Raw genomic sequence first — 17,553 nt, 5'->3', positions numbered from 1 at the left:
ACTTAAGGCCTTACAGCCATATTCTTTATATAAGAAAACCATATGAGTGATGAGGGAAAGCAGTGCTCAGCTCTGGTTATTCTACTGTATTCTAAATATGCTTACTGCATATTGAGAAAAAATTATTAGATATTAGATTATGTATATTATAAAGATTAATAGCTTTCAAAATTGGTTAATCTATGTAATATACTGTAAGAAAGCAAGTTTTTATAGTGGACTAACATTTCAACCTGTCTTAAGTTTTCGTTTTTTCGTATTGAAGATTTTAAATACTGTGACCTAAAAAGTTTTTTGTTTTTTTTTTTTTAAGTTCATTGTGAAGGATTCTGTTGAAGAAAATATGCTGAAAATACAAAACACAAAGAGAGAACTTGCTGCGGGAGCCTTTGGAACTAAGAAAACAAATGCTAATGAAATGAAACAAGCTAAAATTAATGAAATCAGAACTTTAATTGATTTATAATTTGTGGGATTTTGGTAAGGTCAGTTTGATTAGATATATACTGAAATTTTGGAAATGAGAAAATAGTGTTTTAGAAATGAGATCTAGAGTATGTCTTCTAAAAGAAGTGTATTATTTTATATTAGTAAAGTATTACTGATAATCTCCTCTATATATGAACCTATTTTTAATATTTCAAATAGCAATAAGTTCTGTTATATACTGTGGCCTAAAATAATTTTTTGAGAAAGTTACTTTGTTATTCAGCTTTTCATAGTGTCTTTGCTGAGTATTTTCATATCTTTCAAGTACTCAGCTTTTTCATATTTCAAATAAGGTCAAACCTTTTATAATTTTGACCAAATAAAGAGTTATTTTCTGTGTTGGACACATCTGATTAATCACTAGAGCCTTCCATTTGTGATGTGATGGATTTACAGTCCTTGTAAATGGTTAATACGTAGACTATATACAAGAGATTTTATTACTTTAAAAAACCATATTTGCATTCCAGAATCAAACCTTAAATGAGACTGAAGTCCAGGTTAGCAACTTATATATTTTTTTTTAACAGTTTGAGATCTAATTCACATATGTAATTTGCAGTTTTTATGTTTATGAAAATATTAGGGACTGTGTTAGAATACTATTTTTCTCCATTTTTAGTGAAGTAGTACTATTATTGTTTAAATGTAATTCAATGTGTTAGTGTGTAAATACAGTCTGTAGGGGTGAGAAGGAACCAATTCTACCCAGTTTAATTTGAATATTTAAATTATGGAAGTGCTGAATAGATATTTCTATATATAGAAATAATTTTTATTTATGTAGCTTTTTTTAAAAAAATAACTTTATAAATTTTTATAATTCAGAAGACTACTATATGTGAGAGGCGTGATATCTGGATGGAAGTTGGGCTGGATGACCTCCAAAATCGTTTCAACTCTTAAAGACATCTTAATCCTGAATGGAAAAATTTCTTTGTTACGGTGTTTAGAATCAGACATTGATTTTGGAACTTCAGTAATTTCACCCTACATTTATCTATAAAATTAGTCCTCTTTTTCTTGTTAATAATCAGACACAGTAGTTGTTATGGCATTCTAGATGACCCTTTGAGTCACATTTAAACAAGCTCTACATTGGCAATCACGTTAGTGATGTTTTTCCTTAAGGGGAACTTTTTAATCCAAAGAAAGATTACTGTACAGGAGAAGCTTCCTGTTTGACCATGGAGACTTAAGAACACTTTTCATTTTACTTATAGTGTTAAGAAAGGACTTAAAGGTGAGCTTGGAGGCAGTGTTGTGTTCTAGAGCATACATCTAGATACGTGCTAAATCTGTTAACAGCTAAATTCTCCCCTCCCTGTGCTTGGTCTTGTGCTCCCAAGGGAACAGTGGATTAGACAGCAAGAATCTTTCCAACCCTTTTTCTCTTTGGTAGCAGGTAAGGCAGAGGGCTGGTTAAAAGATCAATAGACCTTTCTGTATGGGTAAGAGTGGAACAGAAATTGGGGTTGGTCCATTAGCATTAGAAGCAATAGGGTATTTCTTTACCTTGTAGAACTAGCATTTCACACACAAAAAAATCAGGTTGATGAAAATCTCATGAAATACAGTATGTGGATTTCTATATACCAATACTCCCATGAGATTAAGTACAAAAAGAATTTTCAGCAAAAATATACACACTTCTCTTGCTTACAAAAGCAAAGCCTTGCAAACTCACTGTAAGTTTGCTTGCTTCTTTACCCATTTACAGACTTGCATTTTTAAGCATTCATAATGATAAATTTGGCAAGTCATTTAAAAAAATACCTGTTTTTGTACAGTCCTCTTAAATGGTGTTAAAATTCATCCTAAGAATATATATAAACCACTAAAATGAAAAGTTCGTATTCTGCTCTACTGTTAATTCTGTTTCATCATTATGTAGAGTAATAGTTTTAGAAGTTATCTTGAAGATATTGTATTCCCACTTGTGGTTCAAACTGGATTTTGTTTTAAAATCAATAAAGTTTTAAAAATCAGCTTCTATGCCATAATTTTTGTGCCTTTTTCCTTGAAGAAAATTTTTATAAATCTCATACTTCTGTGAAGATACCAACTTTACACAATTGTTTTTTACTGACAGTACCTAAAAAGTACTGTAACAAGTTTATTCTTAGCCCTTTATTTTGCTCAATTTGAATTTGCTTAGAAAACAGAGTGTGTATATTTTGAAGTGCCTTGATCTTCTAAAACATTGGTTCCAGTTATTTTCCTCATATACCAGGAAAAAAGAATACTTCTATGTAGTGGTATTAATAGATAGCACTCTGTATTGTAGATTTTGCTCTAATCTAGGATTGAAGGAGTAAATCAGGAAAATTTATTACTAGTGAGTACCAATGTAATTATCATCTTCACAGCAGTGTGTGTTTTCTGTTGGGGGAAATCCAAGGCATTGGTGTTTTTTTTCTTTATAGTACTTGCCAAAATTCTATTCATTAGAATTTGGAAGATTCATTAGACACACGGGGACAAGTATCAGCTTTGGCTTAATAATAACTCCGTTGTTTAACCTTAAGTTTTTAGCTGTATTAGCTATAAAATACTTGCAAAAGTTATAATACAATTTTCCCTCATTAGGAAGTATGTAGTAACCAGGTTCTACATTCTGGAATTTGCTACCTCATTTGTGTAGTACTTGTGAATAAGAAGAGCCAGAAACTGGTCACTGTGAATAATGACTGGGATGCTTCCCTGCAGTACTACCTACTTCAAAGGGAAAACTGTTGATTAGAAAACTTGTAAGCAGATGTCTTCTTTCCCTGTTAATATATTCATATTTCTAGTATGTAATAAGAGACAATAGTCTTCTATATGAACCCACAATAATTTACTTCATTTGAAAGGGCAAATGATTTACTATCAGGATTTTTGATTAAAATGTAGGATGTTTAAATCTTTTTCCAATCCCCTATTCAGGCTTCCTGGTCAAGAGTTTTCTGACAAATTTAAATCCATTTCTACTTTTTATGGAAATTGTTTTCTATAGGAAAAGAACACAATTTTAATAATGCTTGTAATTTAACGTATATGGCACAGGCCACTCCATTAACCTCAGCCAAGTGTCCGAAAACTTTATAATAACTAAGGCTACAGGACTTCATTTAGAAGGCTATCAAATGTCAAAATGATTTTTTTAGATTGGTGAACAAAAATTGTAGGACATGTGTTCACATGAAATGGTCTAGACTATTACAAGAGGATATTTGGTGTGATCAGAAGGGATAGTAAGAGTCCTCAAAGAGTATATACTCTTAAGTATGTGCTGTACTTACTAAAGAAGAGATATGAATACTTTCAGGAAGATTTTCAGTAAGTTTGTGGTGTTTTCAGCATTCTAGTTAATTAAAAATGAAAGCAGATAAAATTAACCAGGATACAGCTTCCTGAATGCTTAACTTACTTTTTTGTTAGGGGAGGAAAGGGCTATTCTCCTACTAGTACATTGTAGGCTTTTTAAAAAAATTTTTTAAGGATTTTTTAATTTATTTGACAGAGATATCACAAGTAGAGAGGCAGGCAGAGGTGGGGTGGGAAGCAGGTTCCCCGCCGAGCAGAGAGCCTGACTTGGGGCTCTATCCCAGGACCCTGAGATCATGACCTGAGCTAAAGACAGGTCTCAATCCACTGAGCCACCCAGGCACCCCCACTGTAGGTTTTGGGGTTTTTTTTGTTGTTGTTGTTGTTTTTTAAGATTTTATTTATTTATTTGACAGATCACAACTAGGCAGAGAGGCAGGCAGAGAGAGAGGAAGAGAAACAAGCCCCTGCTGAGCAGAGAGCCAGATGCGGGGCTCAATCCCAGGACCCTGGGATCATGACTTGAGCCGAGAGCAGAGGCTTTAGCCCAATGAGCAACCTACGTGCCCCCCGCCCCCCGTAGGTTTTTAAAGAAAACTTGCCCTGGTATCAATGTTGGTAAAGAAAAGGTAAATTAACTATTTCATGAGAAAGGTTCCAGTGAAGGAGACCTAATAGGCTTCTTGCAGGTTTAAGTAAGGAGATTTAAGATAAACATTCACATTAGGCATGAATTACAGACATTGATTAAGCATGGAGTTAATCCCCAAAGGCATGGATCTGACCTTTGTGTGGGCAAATCGGTCTTACAGTGAAAGGCTATTCTATCCACCACTGTTCACAAGAAGATTAAAAAGAAATGATATATTGATCCTCTACAAATATTCTTATAATCTGAGTTATTGTTGCCATTTTATACATCTTACTAGGTGACTCTTGGTATTTTAGGCTCCCTGTAGTTGGAAAAGTTAGTACTTCACCTTAATTAAGGCATATCCTTTAAAAGATCAAGGGAAGAAATCTGTTAGCCTAGTTCAGTGACTTCTCAGCCTCTTAACTGGATACTTTTATGCACATTATATGCTATTTTCTATGGAATATCTATCACCCTTTTGGAATCAAAACATTAATAACCTTCAAAAAGTATTTACTTAAATTATGTAAGCTTTTTCACTTTAGAGCTTTTATTGCTTATACAATGTAAAAAAGGGGGGAGGGGGGACAGAAAGTATTAAGACAAAAAACACCAAGTGATATGTTTGATTCCCCCACACATACCAAATCTGATGCTTTGGATAACCTTTTCTCAATTGTAAAAAAAAAAAAAAAAAGGCTTTGAATCTTGTGATACAGACAGAGTTCCAAAATACACTTAATTATTCAGATTTCATACTGCATGGCAGTAGAGTTGTCTGAAAAGATTTCTGTTAATCTCAACCAGGGACCCAGGAGCCAAAAAACTGTTTGATCACCTAAAATAGCAGCCTTTGGTAAATCCCTATATAGTTGACTCTTGAACAACATGAGGGTTAGGCGAGCTGACCCCCTCTGTGCTTTTGGTTTGTATTGAAAATCCACATAAAACTTCTGACTCCCCCAAAATTTAGCCTACTACTAACCAGAAGCCTTACTGATAACACTCAACATGTACATAGATACAGGTCTTGTGTACTGTATTTTTATAATGAAGCTGGAAAAATTATTAAAATCAAATACAATACTGTATTAAAAAAATTCATGTGTTAAGTATACCCTCACAGTTCAACTTATGTTGTTCAAGGCCAACTGTACTTGACCCAGTGGAAAAGGAGAGCCTTTGCCCATACAGGTGTATGTTGACCTTGAATACATCACAATATCACAGCATAGTCCTGTAATAGAATTTGTGCCTCTTCTAGGCCAATAAAACCTCTGAAAACAGGGTAACAGAGGCTTCTTGTGTAGAGAAGCTGAATCAAAGTCCCAGCCAAATCTCACAACAAATTCTACCCTGGAGTTTTATCAATTTATTTTTATATTATAATTTTAGGCAATCTATTTAATGAAAGCCTTTGTAAACGGTATTTCCCAACTCCTCTTTCAAACCCCGGTCCTTATCTTCATAGCGAAATGAAAACTTGTCTTCTATTACGCACTGTATTACTCCCCAGATTTCTGGCATTTGTAATTCTCATTACATAGAGAGGTTTCTCTGATCTCACTATGTGACAATACTTTTTTTTTTTTTTTGACAATACTTTTTTTTTAAATGCAGAACATAGCTTTGGGGTTTGGAGTATAATAATTTGAATCAAAATCTACAGATTATTTACCTTATTCTCTGCTTATCTGCGATAATGTGTATACCATATATACATCATAGGATTGACAGAATTGAGATGGAAATGCCCAGTAAACTTTCCTCTTTTGCTTTCTTACATATTATTTAAAGGAGACTGAATTTCAGCATCTGAAAACCAGAGAAATAAGTTAATCAAATAACCCAAGTATAAAAAGACTGTAATCCATTTGTGTGTTTGTAATAATAAGCAAAGAAAAAAGTAAACCATAACAGACCATTTTAAGGACATGCCAAATCTGACTTCAGCTTAATGCTCCAAGTCTCAGTGACATTAAAAAGATAAATACTATACAAATATATTTACACATGTTATTTATGGTAATGTTTTCTATATCCCTCAAAGAACTGAGATTATCTTTTGGAAAGGCTTCACTTTCATTATTAGAAGTTGAGCCTCCTGACCTCTTCATGCATCTTCTGCTAAAAACCTCATTCCCCGTTGTAGTTAGTATAAATACCACTTTAATGTATCAGGTGGTTTTCAAATGTTATTTGGGTTGGAGTCTTTGGATTGCCTGGCAGTTACTTGGAGCAGAGACAATGCGCCGAGTAACTGGCCTCAACCGAGACCTACTGAATCAATTTTTAAGTGATGAGGCATAAAAAACTACTTACAGTTAAGTCTCCAATGCTTTAGGGAGCAGCGAGGCTGGAGACTCACACAGTTGCTCAAGCCCCTCATCTTCAGTTACTCCTTTTCCTCACTCTTCACTTCCAATCCATCAGCAACTTCACTGCCTTCATCCTGGTGAAAGGTATGCTAGATTACCACAGTCTCTGTCGGGGACCCTGAGTGTAAACTAACTGTCCTTCCCATCAACTCTTCTTGTCCTCAATTCAAACTATTTTCCACCAGCTGCAAAAGCAGTGTTCTTAAAATGTAAATCATAAAGGTAGAACAATTAGATCATCTTTAAGAATAACTGCAACGAACAGTCACCAACTACATCAAAATTCAGTAATTCATAATGATGCTAAGAACACAATCTCCCCAAAATCACTTTGGTTACCTTTGGAGGATACCAGGAAACCAGTTTCCTATTTTATATACCCATCTCTCGACTTATGATGGGGTTACATCCTGATAAATGCCCCCAACATGGAGATCCTTGGATTTAGGAATAATTTGAGAAGAGGCACCCAATCGTAGTTTATCCTCAGAAATCATTTATTTGATATTTTACAATTTTAGGTAAATCCTCAGGTACTTCTTGAGCTCTTCTGTAGTCTGCCTCCAAGGTAGCCCTTAATCATTCTTGCCTCCAGGATTCTGTATCCCTGTGTATTCATTTGCACCCAAATTGAATAGGGCTGACTCGTGTAACCAGTAGGATGCTGTGGAAATAAAAGGGTGACCTTGCAGGTTAGTTAGGTCACAAAAGCCACTGCAGCTTCTGCCCAATTAAACCTCTCGAGTTTCTGGTCCTGGTCTTCTCTCCTGGTTGGCTGGCTGGTTGGTTGGTTGGTTTTCCTCCAATAGAGTAATTACTCACATCACTTTTAAAAGGTCATTTTGGATCCTGCCCTTCCCTGGCTTGCCATCCTTGCAACCTAGAATCCTCTATACATTTAATAAATATCCTTTACACGTGTATCATTTTAATTCATGGATAGAAACACTAGAAGTCACTGGTTCCAGTACTGATTCTAGAAGTCTGGAAAGATGATCAAGTATGTCCAGAGATTGACAATGAACCTGTGATGATTTTAGCATTGTAGTATTTTCTAAAATCTGAACATCACTTGATATGGAGAGACAGTGTGAGTGACAGAACAGATAAATCACCATCACTGGAGCACACTAGACTGAACTATTTCTAGATATCTAGAAACCAATTCCAAGTGTCAAGTTTTATGCTGGTTTTTTAAAACATTGACAAATTCTACAGATTATGAAAAACTACCTAATACATTTTTTTCCCCAAGGGGAGTGGGAATCCCTTAATTAGACAAACAAAATATGGCAAAAAGCCTTTATTTTCATACAAGGTGCCACCGCAGGTAACCATCAGAGAACACACTGCTCTTTACAGATACACAGAACTGAAAAAAGCATTTTAGCATGCTGCCTTACTGTACACAGAAAACTGGTGAACAATTTCAGACACTACAGTTAGGAAATAAAATGGGTTAACGCCGCTTGCCAATAGGTTTATGAATCACTCAGCAATGTTACAGGATATCTTCACCTGAAAGCAGAATCACAATCACTCTGGCAGTCTCTGGGCCACTCTAAATAAAATGCAGGTCTAATGAAAGTGCAAGCGAGAGAGAGATACCCTGTCCCATCTGAAGAGAGACTGATCTAGAGCCATATTGGCACATTTTTAGAGTCGATAACAGCCATTTTAATTAGCATGACTCTCCCTTACCACGTATGCTGGCCGTCAACAAAATTAAGAATTTCCGACAAGAGCTGAGTAATGAATAAGCCTAGGGTTAACAAGCAGAACGCTGTCCACATAAACAGAACTGCTACTTCACAACTTTTGCCCAGTTCTCACCTGTTGTCTTGCAAAATCCCCTTATCTGATGAATTCTAGCAAAGCTTCTAGCAACTGTAACAGACCTTTCCTAACCCAGCTCGAGATATTAAATATCAGAAACAAGTGCCTGTGAAGTGGATGTGTCCATGGGAAAAAGGCAGTGTTTCTACTGGAGGTAAGTGTCCAGTTTCCTCTTGATGTTGTCAAAGGAATCTGCTCCCATGTAATCAGCCTGGCCCTGCTCCCACCGCTCCTTCCGTTCTTCTGAGGACACAAAAGGCTGGGCTGCAGCCGGGATCTCCCCAAGGGACAGATGTGATACGGCTCCTGAGACACCTTCCTAAAAAGGAGAGCATAATCACAGACTCCTTGAGAGCTGCAAATCAGACTGTTTTAAAGAACGCAAGAAGTTGAAGGTGAGAAAAGCCAGGATGAATTATCATGCAAAGTAGCAAAAACTGAAAAGTATTACACGAAACGAACAAAAGACACAAAAATACAAGGGTCATGATTTATTCCTAACGAAATGAAGACTTCTTGACTCAGTGAAAACATTGGGAGAACAAAGTAAATTAGGGTCAATGTTTAAGTTCTGCATACCTTTCTACAGAAGCCACAAGAGAAAGCCAGTGTATAGACCAAGTCTGAAAGCTGCAAACAGTTCATTAGAAAGTGTAAGATGGACAGACAAGGGAACACAGTCTCACGATCAATTCTCGATCTGTGTGGGCTCTGAAAGGTTGAGAACTTAAACAAAATGATACCTCAGAGGCTAACCTTCAGAAAGCATCTAACCAGAGAGCCACACCACATACACAAGTTGTCATGTTATAAAAGTGGGAGCTAAATGGTTTGAGACTATGCACCAAACTTCTCTGCCTGTTCAAGCTTGTTATCAAGTAGCATTTACTCTCGTAGCTCGTGTTGATTGGCTTAGTCTTGAATAGCTGTTTAAATTCCCATCCCCTTCCCTTAGTTCATAATTCTCAGTCCTTGGGTTGTGGAAGGAACAAGTGAAATGTGCAGGAAATGGAGCAAACCTACTCTACATTCAATCAGAATCTCATTACTTATAGAAAGGCAATTAACTTCAATTGACTGTAGAAGAATATCAAAGCTATCCTTCAAAAAACTCTGAGGTGAGGAGGTACTAGAAATAGAGAAAAAGGAAGGCGAATGAATGCATACAGGTATTGCTTTTAACAGAGAAAATGGGAGAACAAAATTTTTGATTATTGGTTTTTGTTGCTATATATAGGTCAGTGTATATATATATATAAACATGTTTAAATATGTTGAAACTCCAAGATACTTGGGCAGATTCCATGGGGAGGTTTCACAGCTCAATCAACATAAGTCCTAACCCTCTATTAGCCCTGCCTTTGCTTCCACTTGAACAGCAATGATATTGGGAGGCTCTTCCAAAGTTCTTGTTTCATAATATTGTTTGGAAGGTAAGAGTCTTGCAGACCTAGATTTGCGTCCCAGTTCTGCTTTTGATGAATATGTTTTATCACTAAGAGAAGTTACTTCTTTAAGCCTCACTTAATTTTAATATACAAAAGGACATAATAACAGTATCACCTACTTGACAGTAGTCCTAAGGGTTACATAGTAATAGCTAGCATTCCTTACACACTTACTATGCCAGGCAATGTTCTGAGTACTATACAAAGTATTATTTCATGGTCCATGTAAAGCAAAATAAGAATCTTAGTGTACATTTCCCTTTCTCCTTTTTATATATTGGTACAAGTGCTACCAAGTGAAATGGCTAAAATCTCTACCATGGCGAAGAAAGGATCTCTTACAACCTTAGACTCGACTGTAATTCATCCATTCAGTTCTGTTCTTTGTATCTTAATATGTAGCAGAGAAGTGTAACTTCTCATCTTCCAATGCTTCCAAAAGAACAAACCTCAGAGGAAGACATTTAAACTTGGAAGAGGCTAAGCAAGTTGCTGTTAAAATGTTAATGCCATCGTCCTCTTATAAGGAGACTTCTTTTTCAAGATTCTATGTAACCCTAAGAGCAGAAGGATGGCAAACCAAAATAACACTATAAATGTATTTGTTTTTGCAAGTGTTTGTTTTCATGTGTTACTGTAATGTTCACTGAAAATACATTCTTCTAAGCAGATAGCAAAAATAAACAATATGTCTATTTAAATGTTTGTAGTTTCTAAAATCTGAAATAAGACATTCTTTATACTTTAGGAATAATCTCAGAATCTTAGGATAATGGGCCAAGAATTCTGTACATCCTAGATACAGATATATATGTGTACACACACACACACACACACACACACACACTCTCGCACACACATACATACATATAAACCTCTAAAGTCCTTTCTTACGCACTCAGATCTAATAAAATCTGCCACAAAATCTACAAAGTCTTTGGGACAGTATTCCTTCCCTGTAAGATGGACATTTCCTTTTGCTACAAATACCACTTCCATTTAAAGTACCACTAAACACTACCTCTATCAGTATACCAAGTTTTAAAAACTACAGCATTAAATTGCCTGAAAGAAAAAAACAGAACCTACCACATTTAGGTATGAGTGGGTGTCTTTGACAAGGCCAAATTGTTGAAGCAGAGGTAAAACGCTGGTGGTGAAGATGTCCCACCACAGGTTGAGAAACTCTGGATGAGTCATGGTTGGATCATGGGACTCACTTTTAACACTCTTTGTGCTGGGATCGTAAGTATAATTCCATGGTTTGATTCGTCCCAGGAAATGAACGACTTTGGCATTTGCACCAAATCTGCCAAGAGAGCACAAGTTGAAACCATTAGTGGATTCTGAGCACTTTGTTTTGTAGCCTTAACGATGCACCTTCCACTGGAAATAGTGGTTGGAAAAGAACTTGAGCTTACTGAAAAAATTTTTAGACCTATTTTTGAAATTATTCAGTTGTACGTTAAATATATACAAAAATCCAAAAGTAGCAGTGGGTCAGTGCAACAAACCAAACACCAATCCACTGTGGTAGGAAAGGCACAACCACCTGGAAAACCATTTGGTATAACCTAGTGACACTGGAAACGCTCGCACCTCTGACCCAGACGCTCAGCTCCTACGAACAGACCCGACAGGTCTTTCCCATGTGGAACCAGAGACACAGCCGAAATGTTCATAGCAGCAGCACTGTTTGAAACAGAACTATAAACCACCTGAGTGACCGGATCTTCAAGCTTGTTCAGCAAGTGTTCACCCCTTTTCCCAATCTCCACGGGGGAGTACACTTCCCTGCCACCCTGATAATTAATTGGGCATGTTCACAGAACCTGCCTTTGCCAGTGAAATGGAGGAGAGAAAGCAACAGTGTGTCTAAAACAAAACAAAAACCTGCCTTCTCTCTGAGGGACCTCTGTCAGCAGAAGAATGCATGAGACCCATGGAGTGGATGTGAATCAAACCTATGGCCCAGCTCCCAAGCCTGCTGAGATCATCAGAGCTGCACCAGCCTTGCCACCAACAAACCAGCAAGAAAGACATACTTACTATTGAATGTCACTGAGATTTTAAGATTATCTATTTTGTCATTCTTAAAGGACAACTTCTGGTATATTCAGATCAGGGAATACAATATAGCAGTGAAAATCAACTAGAGCTACACACATTATATAGCAAATGGATGAATTTATTAAATATTCAAATAGAAATTCATATATATGAATCCACTTATACAGGGCAAGACAAAAAAAAAAGTACTATTTAAAGACAAGAAAACTGGGGGGGGGGCCTGGGTGGTTCAGTGGAATTGGGCATCTGCCTTCGGCTCAGGTCATGATGCCAGGACCTGGGACTGAGCCCTCCATCAGGCACCCTGCTCAGAGGAAGGTCAGCTTCTCCCTCTCTCTTTCCCTCTGCTTCTCCCCCTGCTCATGCTCTCTCTCTCAAATAAATAAAATCTTAAAAAAAAAAAAAAAAAAGAGAACTGTAATCAATAGATGTGTCATGATGTTGGTCATCTCTGTGGGAAAGGGGAAGCTGTGATGGGGAAGGGATAGACAAGGCAGCTTCTAAGGTACTAGTTGTGTTTGATTTTTTTCTTTTTTGAAGAATTTTTTAAATGTTTTTTTATTTGAGACAGATATATATATGGAGAGAGAGAGAGACAGAGAGGGGACAAGCAGGGGGAGAAGCAGAGGGAGAAGGAGAAGCGGACTCCCTGCGGAGCCAGCAGCCTCATGTGAGGCTCGATCCCAGGATGCTAGGATCAGGATCTGAGCTGAAGGCAAATTTTTAACCATCTGGGCCAGCAAGGCACCCTGGTTGTGTTCCATTTCTTAGCCTGGATTAAGTAAAAAAACAAAAAACAAAAAAAAATTTATATACCCTTTTGTTTATATACTATATTTCATAATTTCTTAAAAAGAGTTAGGGGTGGTCCCATTCTAGTGGGAAGGAAATTTATGTACATAAAGCCACATAATAAAAGTGAATACAACAAGTTCCAAAAGAAATATGGGAACAGTGAATGCTCCGGGAATGCAAAGGCAGGGCGGTCATGAAAGGTCAGTTCTGTGGGGCAATGACTTAAAGCTTGTACAACAGACAGGAGCTGGAGTGCCACGAGTTCTAGGTAGGGGAAGAGCAGGTATCAGGTAGTATATGAGAGTCAGACCGAGGGTACTCCCACAGGAGCCAAAGATGAAACTCTGATAGGGAAAAGGAAAAATGGGACGGATCCCTGGGCATTGGGTTCGAATGTCAGATGTTAGTGGATTTATCCTACAGGCAACCAAAGTGGTGGAGCATGAAGTACAGACTGAAATAATGCAAACTATTCCTGTAGCCTTTCTGATCTTTTAAAGTTTTTTTGTTTTGTTTTTTTAAATGCCAGAGACCCATTACATAGCTATCATTATCTGAGAGTTTCCTATGTTTAGGGCCCCATTTTTTTTTTTTAAGATTTTTTTTATTCATTTGTCAGAGCCAATGAGTGAGTGAGAGCATGCATGAGTCAGGGGAGCAGGAGCAGAAGCAGGATCCCTGCTGAGTAGCAGAGAGGCCCATGCAGGACTCCATCCTAGGGTCCTGGGATCATGACCTGAGCCAAAGGCAGGCACTTAACCGACTGAGCCACCCAGGCATCCTGGGCCCAAACCTTTTTAAGGGCGTGACTGTGGGTAATTAACAGTCTAAAGGGAGATCTTACAAACGTGTTAACAGACGCTCCTAGAGGCCAGGGGGTCAGCCAGAGCCCCATAGCTATTCGGTGGGTACAGCCATTAGGTGGCAGAAAAGGGATTTGGTACAGTTCTGCCTTTCTCCCAAGCCTGCGCTCTTACCAATCCTACCACTCTGCCACTCTCCAAAAGTATGCAAGAAAAATAGAGCCTCCTGTAAATTTCCTCCCAAGACTGATGGACACTACCACAGTGCCTTTCTTCTGAAAATGAAGTAGATACTGGAAATTCCCAGGCTGACTCTTCATTTCATATTTTACACACACACACAGTAGTCTCAGTTTTATCCTTAAAGGGTAACGCTCAAAATTTGTGCACACAGGGCTATTAATTAAATAAGCAACTATTACATATGGTCAGTGCAGGACCCCAAAAGATTTTCACCCAAACAGGGAAAGGAGTCATCTAACATAAAAATAAGGAACAACAGCACAAATGAGTAACAAGCAGGGCGACCCAGCAATGCTGACACGAGGGGCTACGGGAATGAACCCCCAAGCCATGAGTGCAGGTGCGGATTTTCAGAAGAGGCTTTGTGCGGAACAGGGCCCAGCAAAGACCTGGGAAAGACAGCAGCTGAAGGTAACAAACAGCCTTCAACAAACGCTCCAGTGGTGATGGGGGGACCCATCCCAGAGACCGGACACTTGCGTGTGTTTTGGGGGTTGGCAGGCCCTACCTTGTCTGCAATACCAACCCCCCTGAGACCAGAACAGAGCACTCGCTTCCGCCTTCTCAGACATCCTGCCTCCTCACTCATTTTGCCTGGAGCAAGACTACTTGTTTGCTCCTCCTAGAATAAAACTGACTGGTAGGTTTCAATCCATGATTTTGCCATATGAATGAATGTCCTACAGTCATTATAGGAGAGTAACGATGCTAATTAAAATAAGACGTGGCCAGAACATAAACACTATTTCTTGAACTAACCTGCTTCCCGACAGTTTGCACACGCTTCAACAGGAGTCACAGAAGAGCTAACACCTACTGAGTACTTATGTGGACGAGACACTGGCTGACAAGTGCATGTTTTATATCCCAGTTAATCTCCAAAACAACTATGTGAGGAAACCAAGGCATGAAATAGTTCAATAACTTGTCTAAGATCACACGGCTGGTGAGTGACAGGGCTGGGCTTCCACAGAGGCAGTCTGGTTCCAGAGCCAAGGTTCTTAGCCACAGCTAGGCTCTCAGTGAAAGACACTCCCAGAATTGGAAGGACGTCATCTGAGAGTGCATCTGTTACTTGAGAGATTAATTCCCTGCTTACAGACGATCAATCTGAAGAGTGGAAAGGATGTGTCTAATGAGCCCTGGAAATACTCCAAATATAGTCAAGGACAGAGCAAGAAAGTAACCGATAGGAAAGAAAGCTACAAAACAGGCAAGCTGGCACTGCCCAAGACAGACTGTTCTCACAAGGGTTTAGTTTGCACTAAGGTAAGGGAAAGGTGGGGAGAACGAGAAATGGATGGTGGCGCTTAGGATCAGTAGCTGACCCCTACGTGGACTGTGCTACACCGGGTGTAAGGGCCACCCAGCTCCTCTCCAGCACCTCGCTCCTGGAACTGGGCCTTTAGAGCTCATGCAAAGAAGGGCATGATGGTCTGGCCCACTGCAGAGCTGCAAACACCGCCCAGTGAGACAGAACCCCCATCTCAGCTGACGGCAGGAGGGGACACTTCTGTCTCTGGGTCCGTCTGTGCCCCACGGTGGCTCAGGGGCCTGTGCAACCTCGGATTAGCGACCACCCCATATGGTTCAATGCCTTCCCCCTGCCATGTCCACAGACACCCCATCTGGGGACAGTCCACAGCCTGCACCTCACTTGGGGCTCAGGCCTGGGCTCCACCTTCATGAAGCCATGGTCCCTGAGCATCTCTTTAATCTAAATCATCAACACCCTCTGTGGCTAGAAGGATCCTTCCTCCTCAAGATTACCTTCTTTACCTATTCCACTGTTACCACCGAGAAAACTGTATCCACTGGAGGGTCCTTTCCTAGACTGAGCAGTCTTACTTTGAAGACAATCCTCAGTAAGCCTGTTTGAGGTAGACGCAGAGGTCATAAGGGGTCCTAAATGTGCATGGAATGGCCCTTTGTGCTCGAAGCCAGGGAATTCCTTGGTGCCAGTGAGATGGGGGAGGAACGAGAGCGAGTGGGATGGTGGAGATGTGACATAACCACCCAACAGCTACCCAAGTTTTGGCAAAAACAAAACAAATCATAAAATGCACAATGTGACTAGGTCTCCACTGCGGCTGGGAGGACTGAGGAACTGACTTTAGAAAGTGCTCATGGGGATTCGGGAGGGAGACAGTGGAGAGATGCGGGGCTGCAGGAGACAGGAAGTAAGAAAGATGGTGGGGCATAAAGAAGCCACGTGCAGGCTTCAGAGGTCATGGGGTCAAGGCCATGGTCCAAGTAGGGGGTCCAAGCCCCCGACTTCTGTACAGTGAAGATGGGAACTTTTTTAAGGGATCAAGGTATTCCTTTAACCTAACTACCACACACCAAGCTGACCTAAGGAAATGAGTCGGGGTAGGAGAAAAGCAAGTGTTAGAACAAGGATTCTTCGGGAAGCACAGGCCTGGCTGAGTCACTGAACATGGAACGTTCTGGCCAGCCCACAAGCCCACTGACGGTGGGAGGGTGGGGCAGGGTGCAAAGGAAGGCAGCTGGTAGGTGGGAGACATGGGGCTCTGAGAGGAAGGTGGGAGCGAAGAGAAGACAGACATAAGGTCGTCATACACAGCCATGTTCTGGAGAGCACCTAGGGCTGCCCTTGGCTTGGTAGAAGGGATGCTGTCAGGCCTAACACTGGCCACCTTCTGTGAAGGTGTGTGAGTTATATGGGTAAAACTATATAACTATGCTCTAACTGTGCAAACAGAACAGTATTTACTTACACAGCAAAGTAGCCTGAAGGGCTTGCTCTATTAGCTTTCATAATAGAACAGTTTGCAAAAAAGATGAGCAAAAGGTCTCACTGTTTTTGTATCTAGAATTTCAATTAATCTACATATAAATTTCATGTAATTATTTTTATCTCTTAATCCTGAAAATCCAAAATAACTGTATCAAAATGAAATAGAAGAACAGGTCCTAAGTAAAAAGGGAAATCACTTTTTTGCTTACAAGAATATTTTAGCCTAAATACAAATTCGGGCATATTTCTTATAGAAAGTAAACTCAAGGTATTTTTCTTGTTTTGGCTCTTTCACCATGGGCCACACAGAGGTACCACTCAGAATCTATGTTGCCTGGCTAAAGGCAAAATAGCTGACAAATAAGAAGGGGAAATACTGATGTCAAAAGATAAAGTTCAACTGACCTCGACCCAGAGCAAGGGTAACGGGAAGATTCACTGACTCACTGCCTGATTTATCCACCAAATTACCAGCCAGGAATAAAAAACAAAAACAAAAACAAAACAACACTGGGTACATATTACAATTGTCTCTAAATTACTAAGAGCCATTCATTCTGACCCAGTAATGGGGATTTGTCTCAGCTTGCATACATCTCTTAAAATAAGTGTTCTAATTTTAACTTGATAGAATCTCAAAAGAGACGTCCAGATCACAAGACATAGTTTGAACCTGAGCCAGCAATAATACTGCTTATGTTAGCCGTTAAAATAATCCCTGTGACCTGGTGTTACCAAAAGATCAGATAGAATTTTCATGACTAGTTCAGCAGCTGGTAACGTGTGGCTG

The 17,553-nt window shown here is 39.2% G+C and overlaps 2 protein-coding genes across 13 annotated transcripts in view; one reads left to right on the top strand and one right to left on the bottom strand.

Moving 5' to 3' along the window:
* HLTF (helicase like transcription factor) overlaps positions 1-2,477 on the top strand; it is a 54,587-nt gene extending 52,110 nt beyond the window's left edge. For 4 of the 12 annotated variants that reach the window (XM_082749804.1, XM_082749809.1, XM_082749812.1 and 1 more), the window contains exons 25-26: positions 314-485; positions 1,318-2,477. In XM_082749804.1, the coding sequence (XP_082605930.1) occupies positions 314-466 (153 nt within the window). In that variant the 3' untranslated portion in view covers positions 467-485; positions 1,318-2,477. Of the gene's footprint in view, positions 1-313 lie in introns of all 12 variants that reach the window. The other 8 variants (XM_082749805.1, XM_082749813.1, XM_082749807.1 and 5 more) reach the window with 2 other exon arrangements.
* A 4,806-nt stretch (positions 2,478-7,283) lies between these two features.
* The window catches only part of GYG1 (glycogenin 1), a 34,302-nt gene continuing 24,032 nt past the window's right edge, over positions 7,284-17,553 (bottom strand). The window contains 4 exon segments of the mRNA XM_082682143.1: positions 7,284-7,474; positions 8,753-8,965; positions 9,226-9,276; positions 11,184-11,403. Of these exon segments, the coding sequence (XP_082538269.1) occupies positions 8,792-8,965; positions 9,226-9,276; positions 11,184-11,403 (445 nt within the window). The 3' untranslated portion in view covers positions 7,284-7,474; positions 8,753-8,791.

The sequence above is a fragment of the Mustela nivalis genome (genome assembly GCF_964662115.1).
Source record: "Mustela nivalis genome assembly, chromosome: 1".
NCBI classification, from domain to species: domain Eukaryota; kingdom Metazoa; phylum Chordata; class Mammalia; order Carnivora; family Mustelidae; genus Mustela; species Mustela nivalis.
The sequence above is the reverse complement of the archived record's forward strand: the minus strand, read 5'-3'. Positions and strand labels throughout refer to the sequence as shown.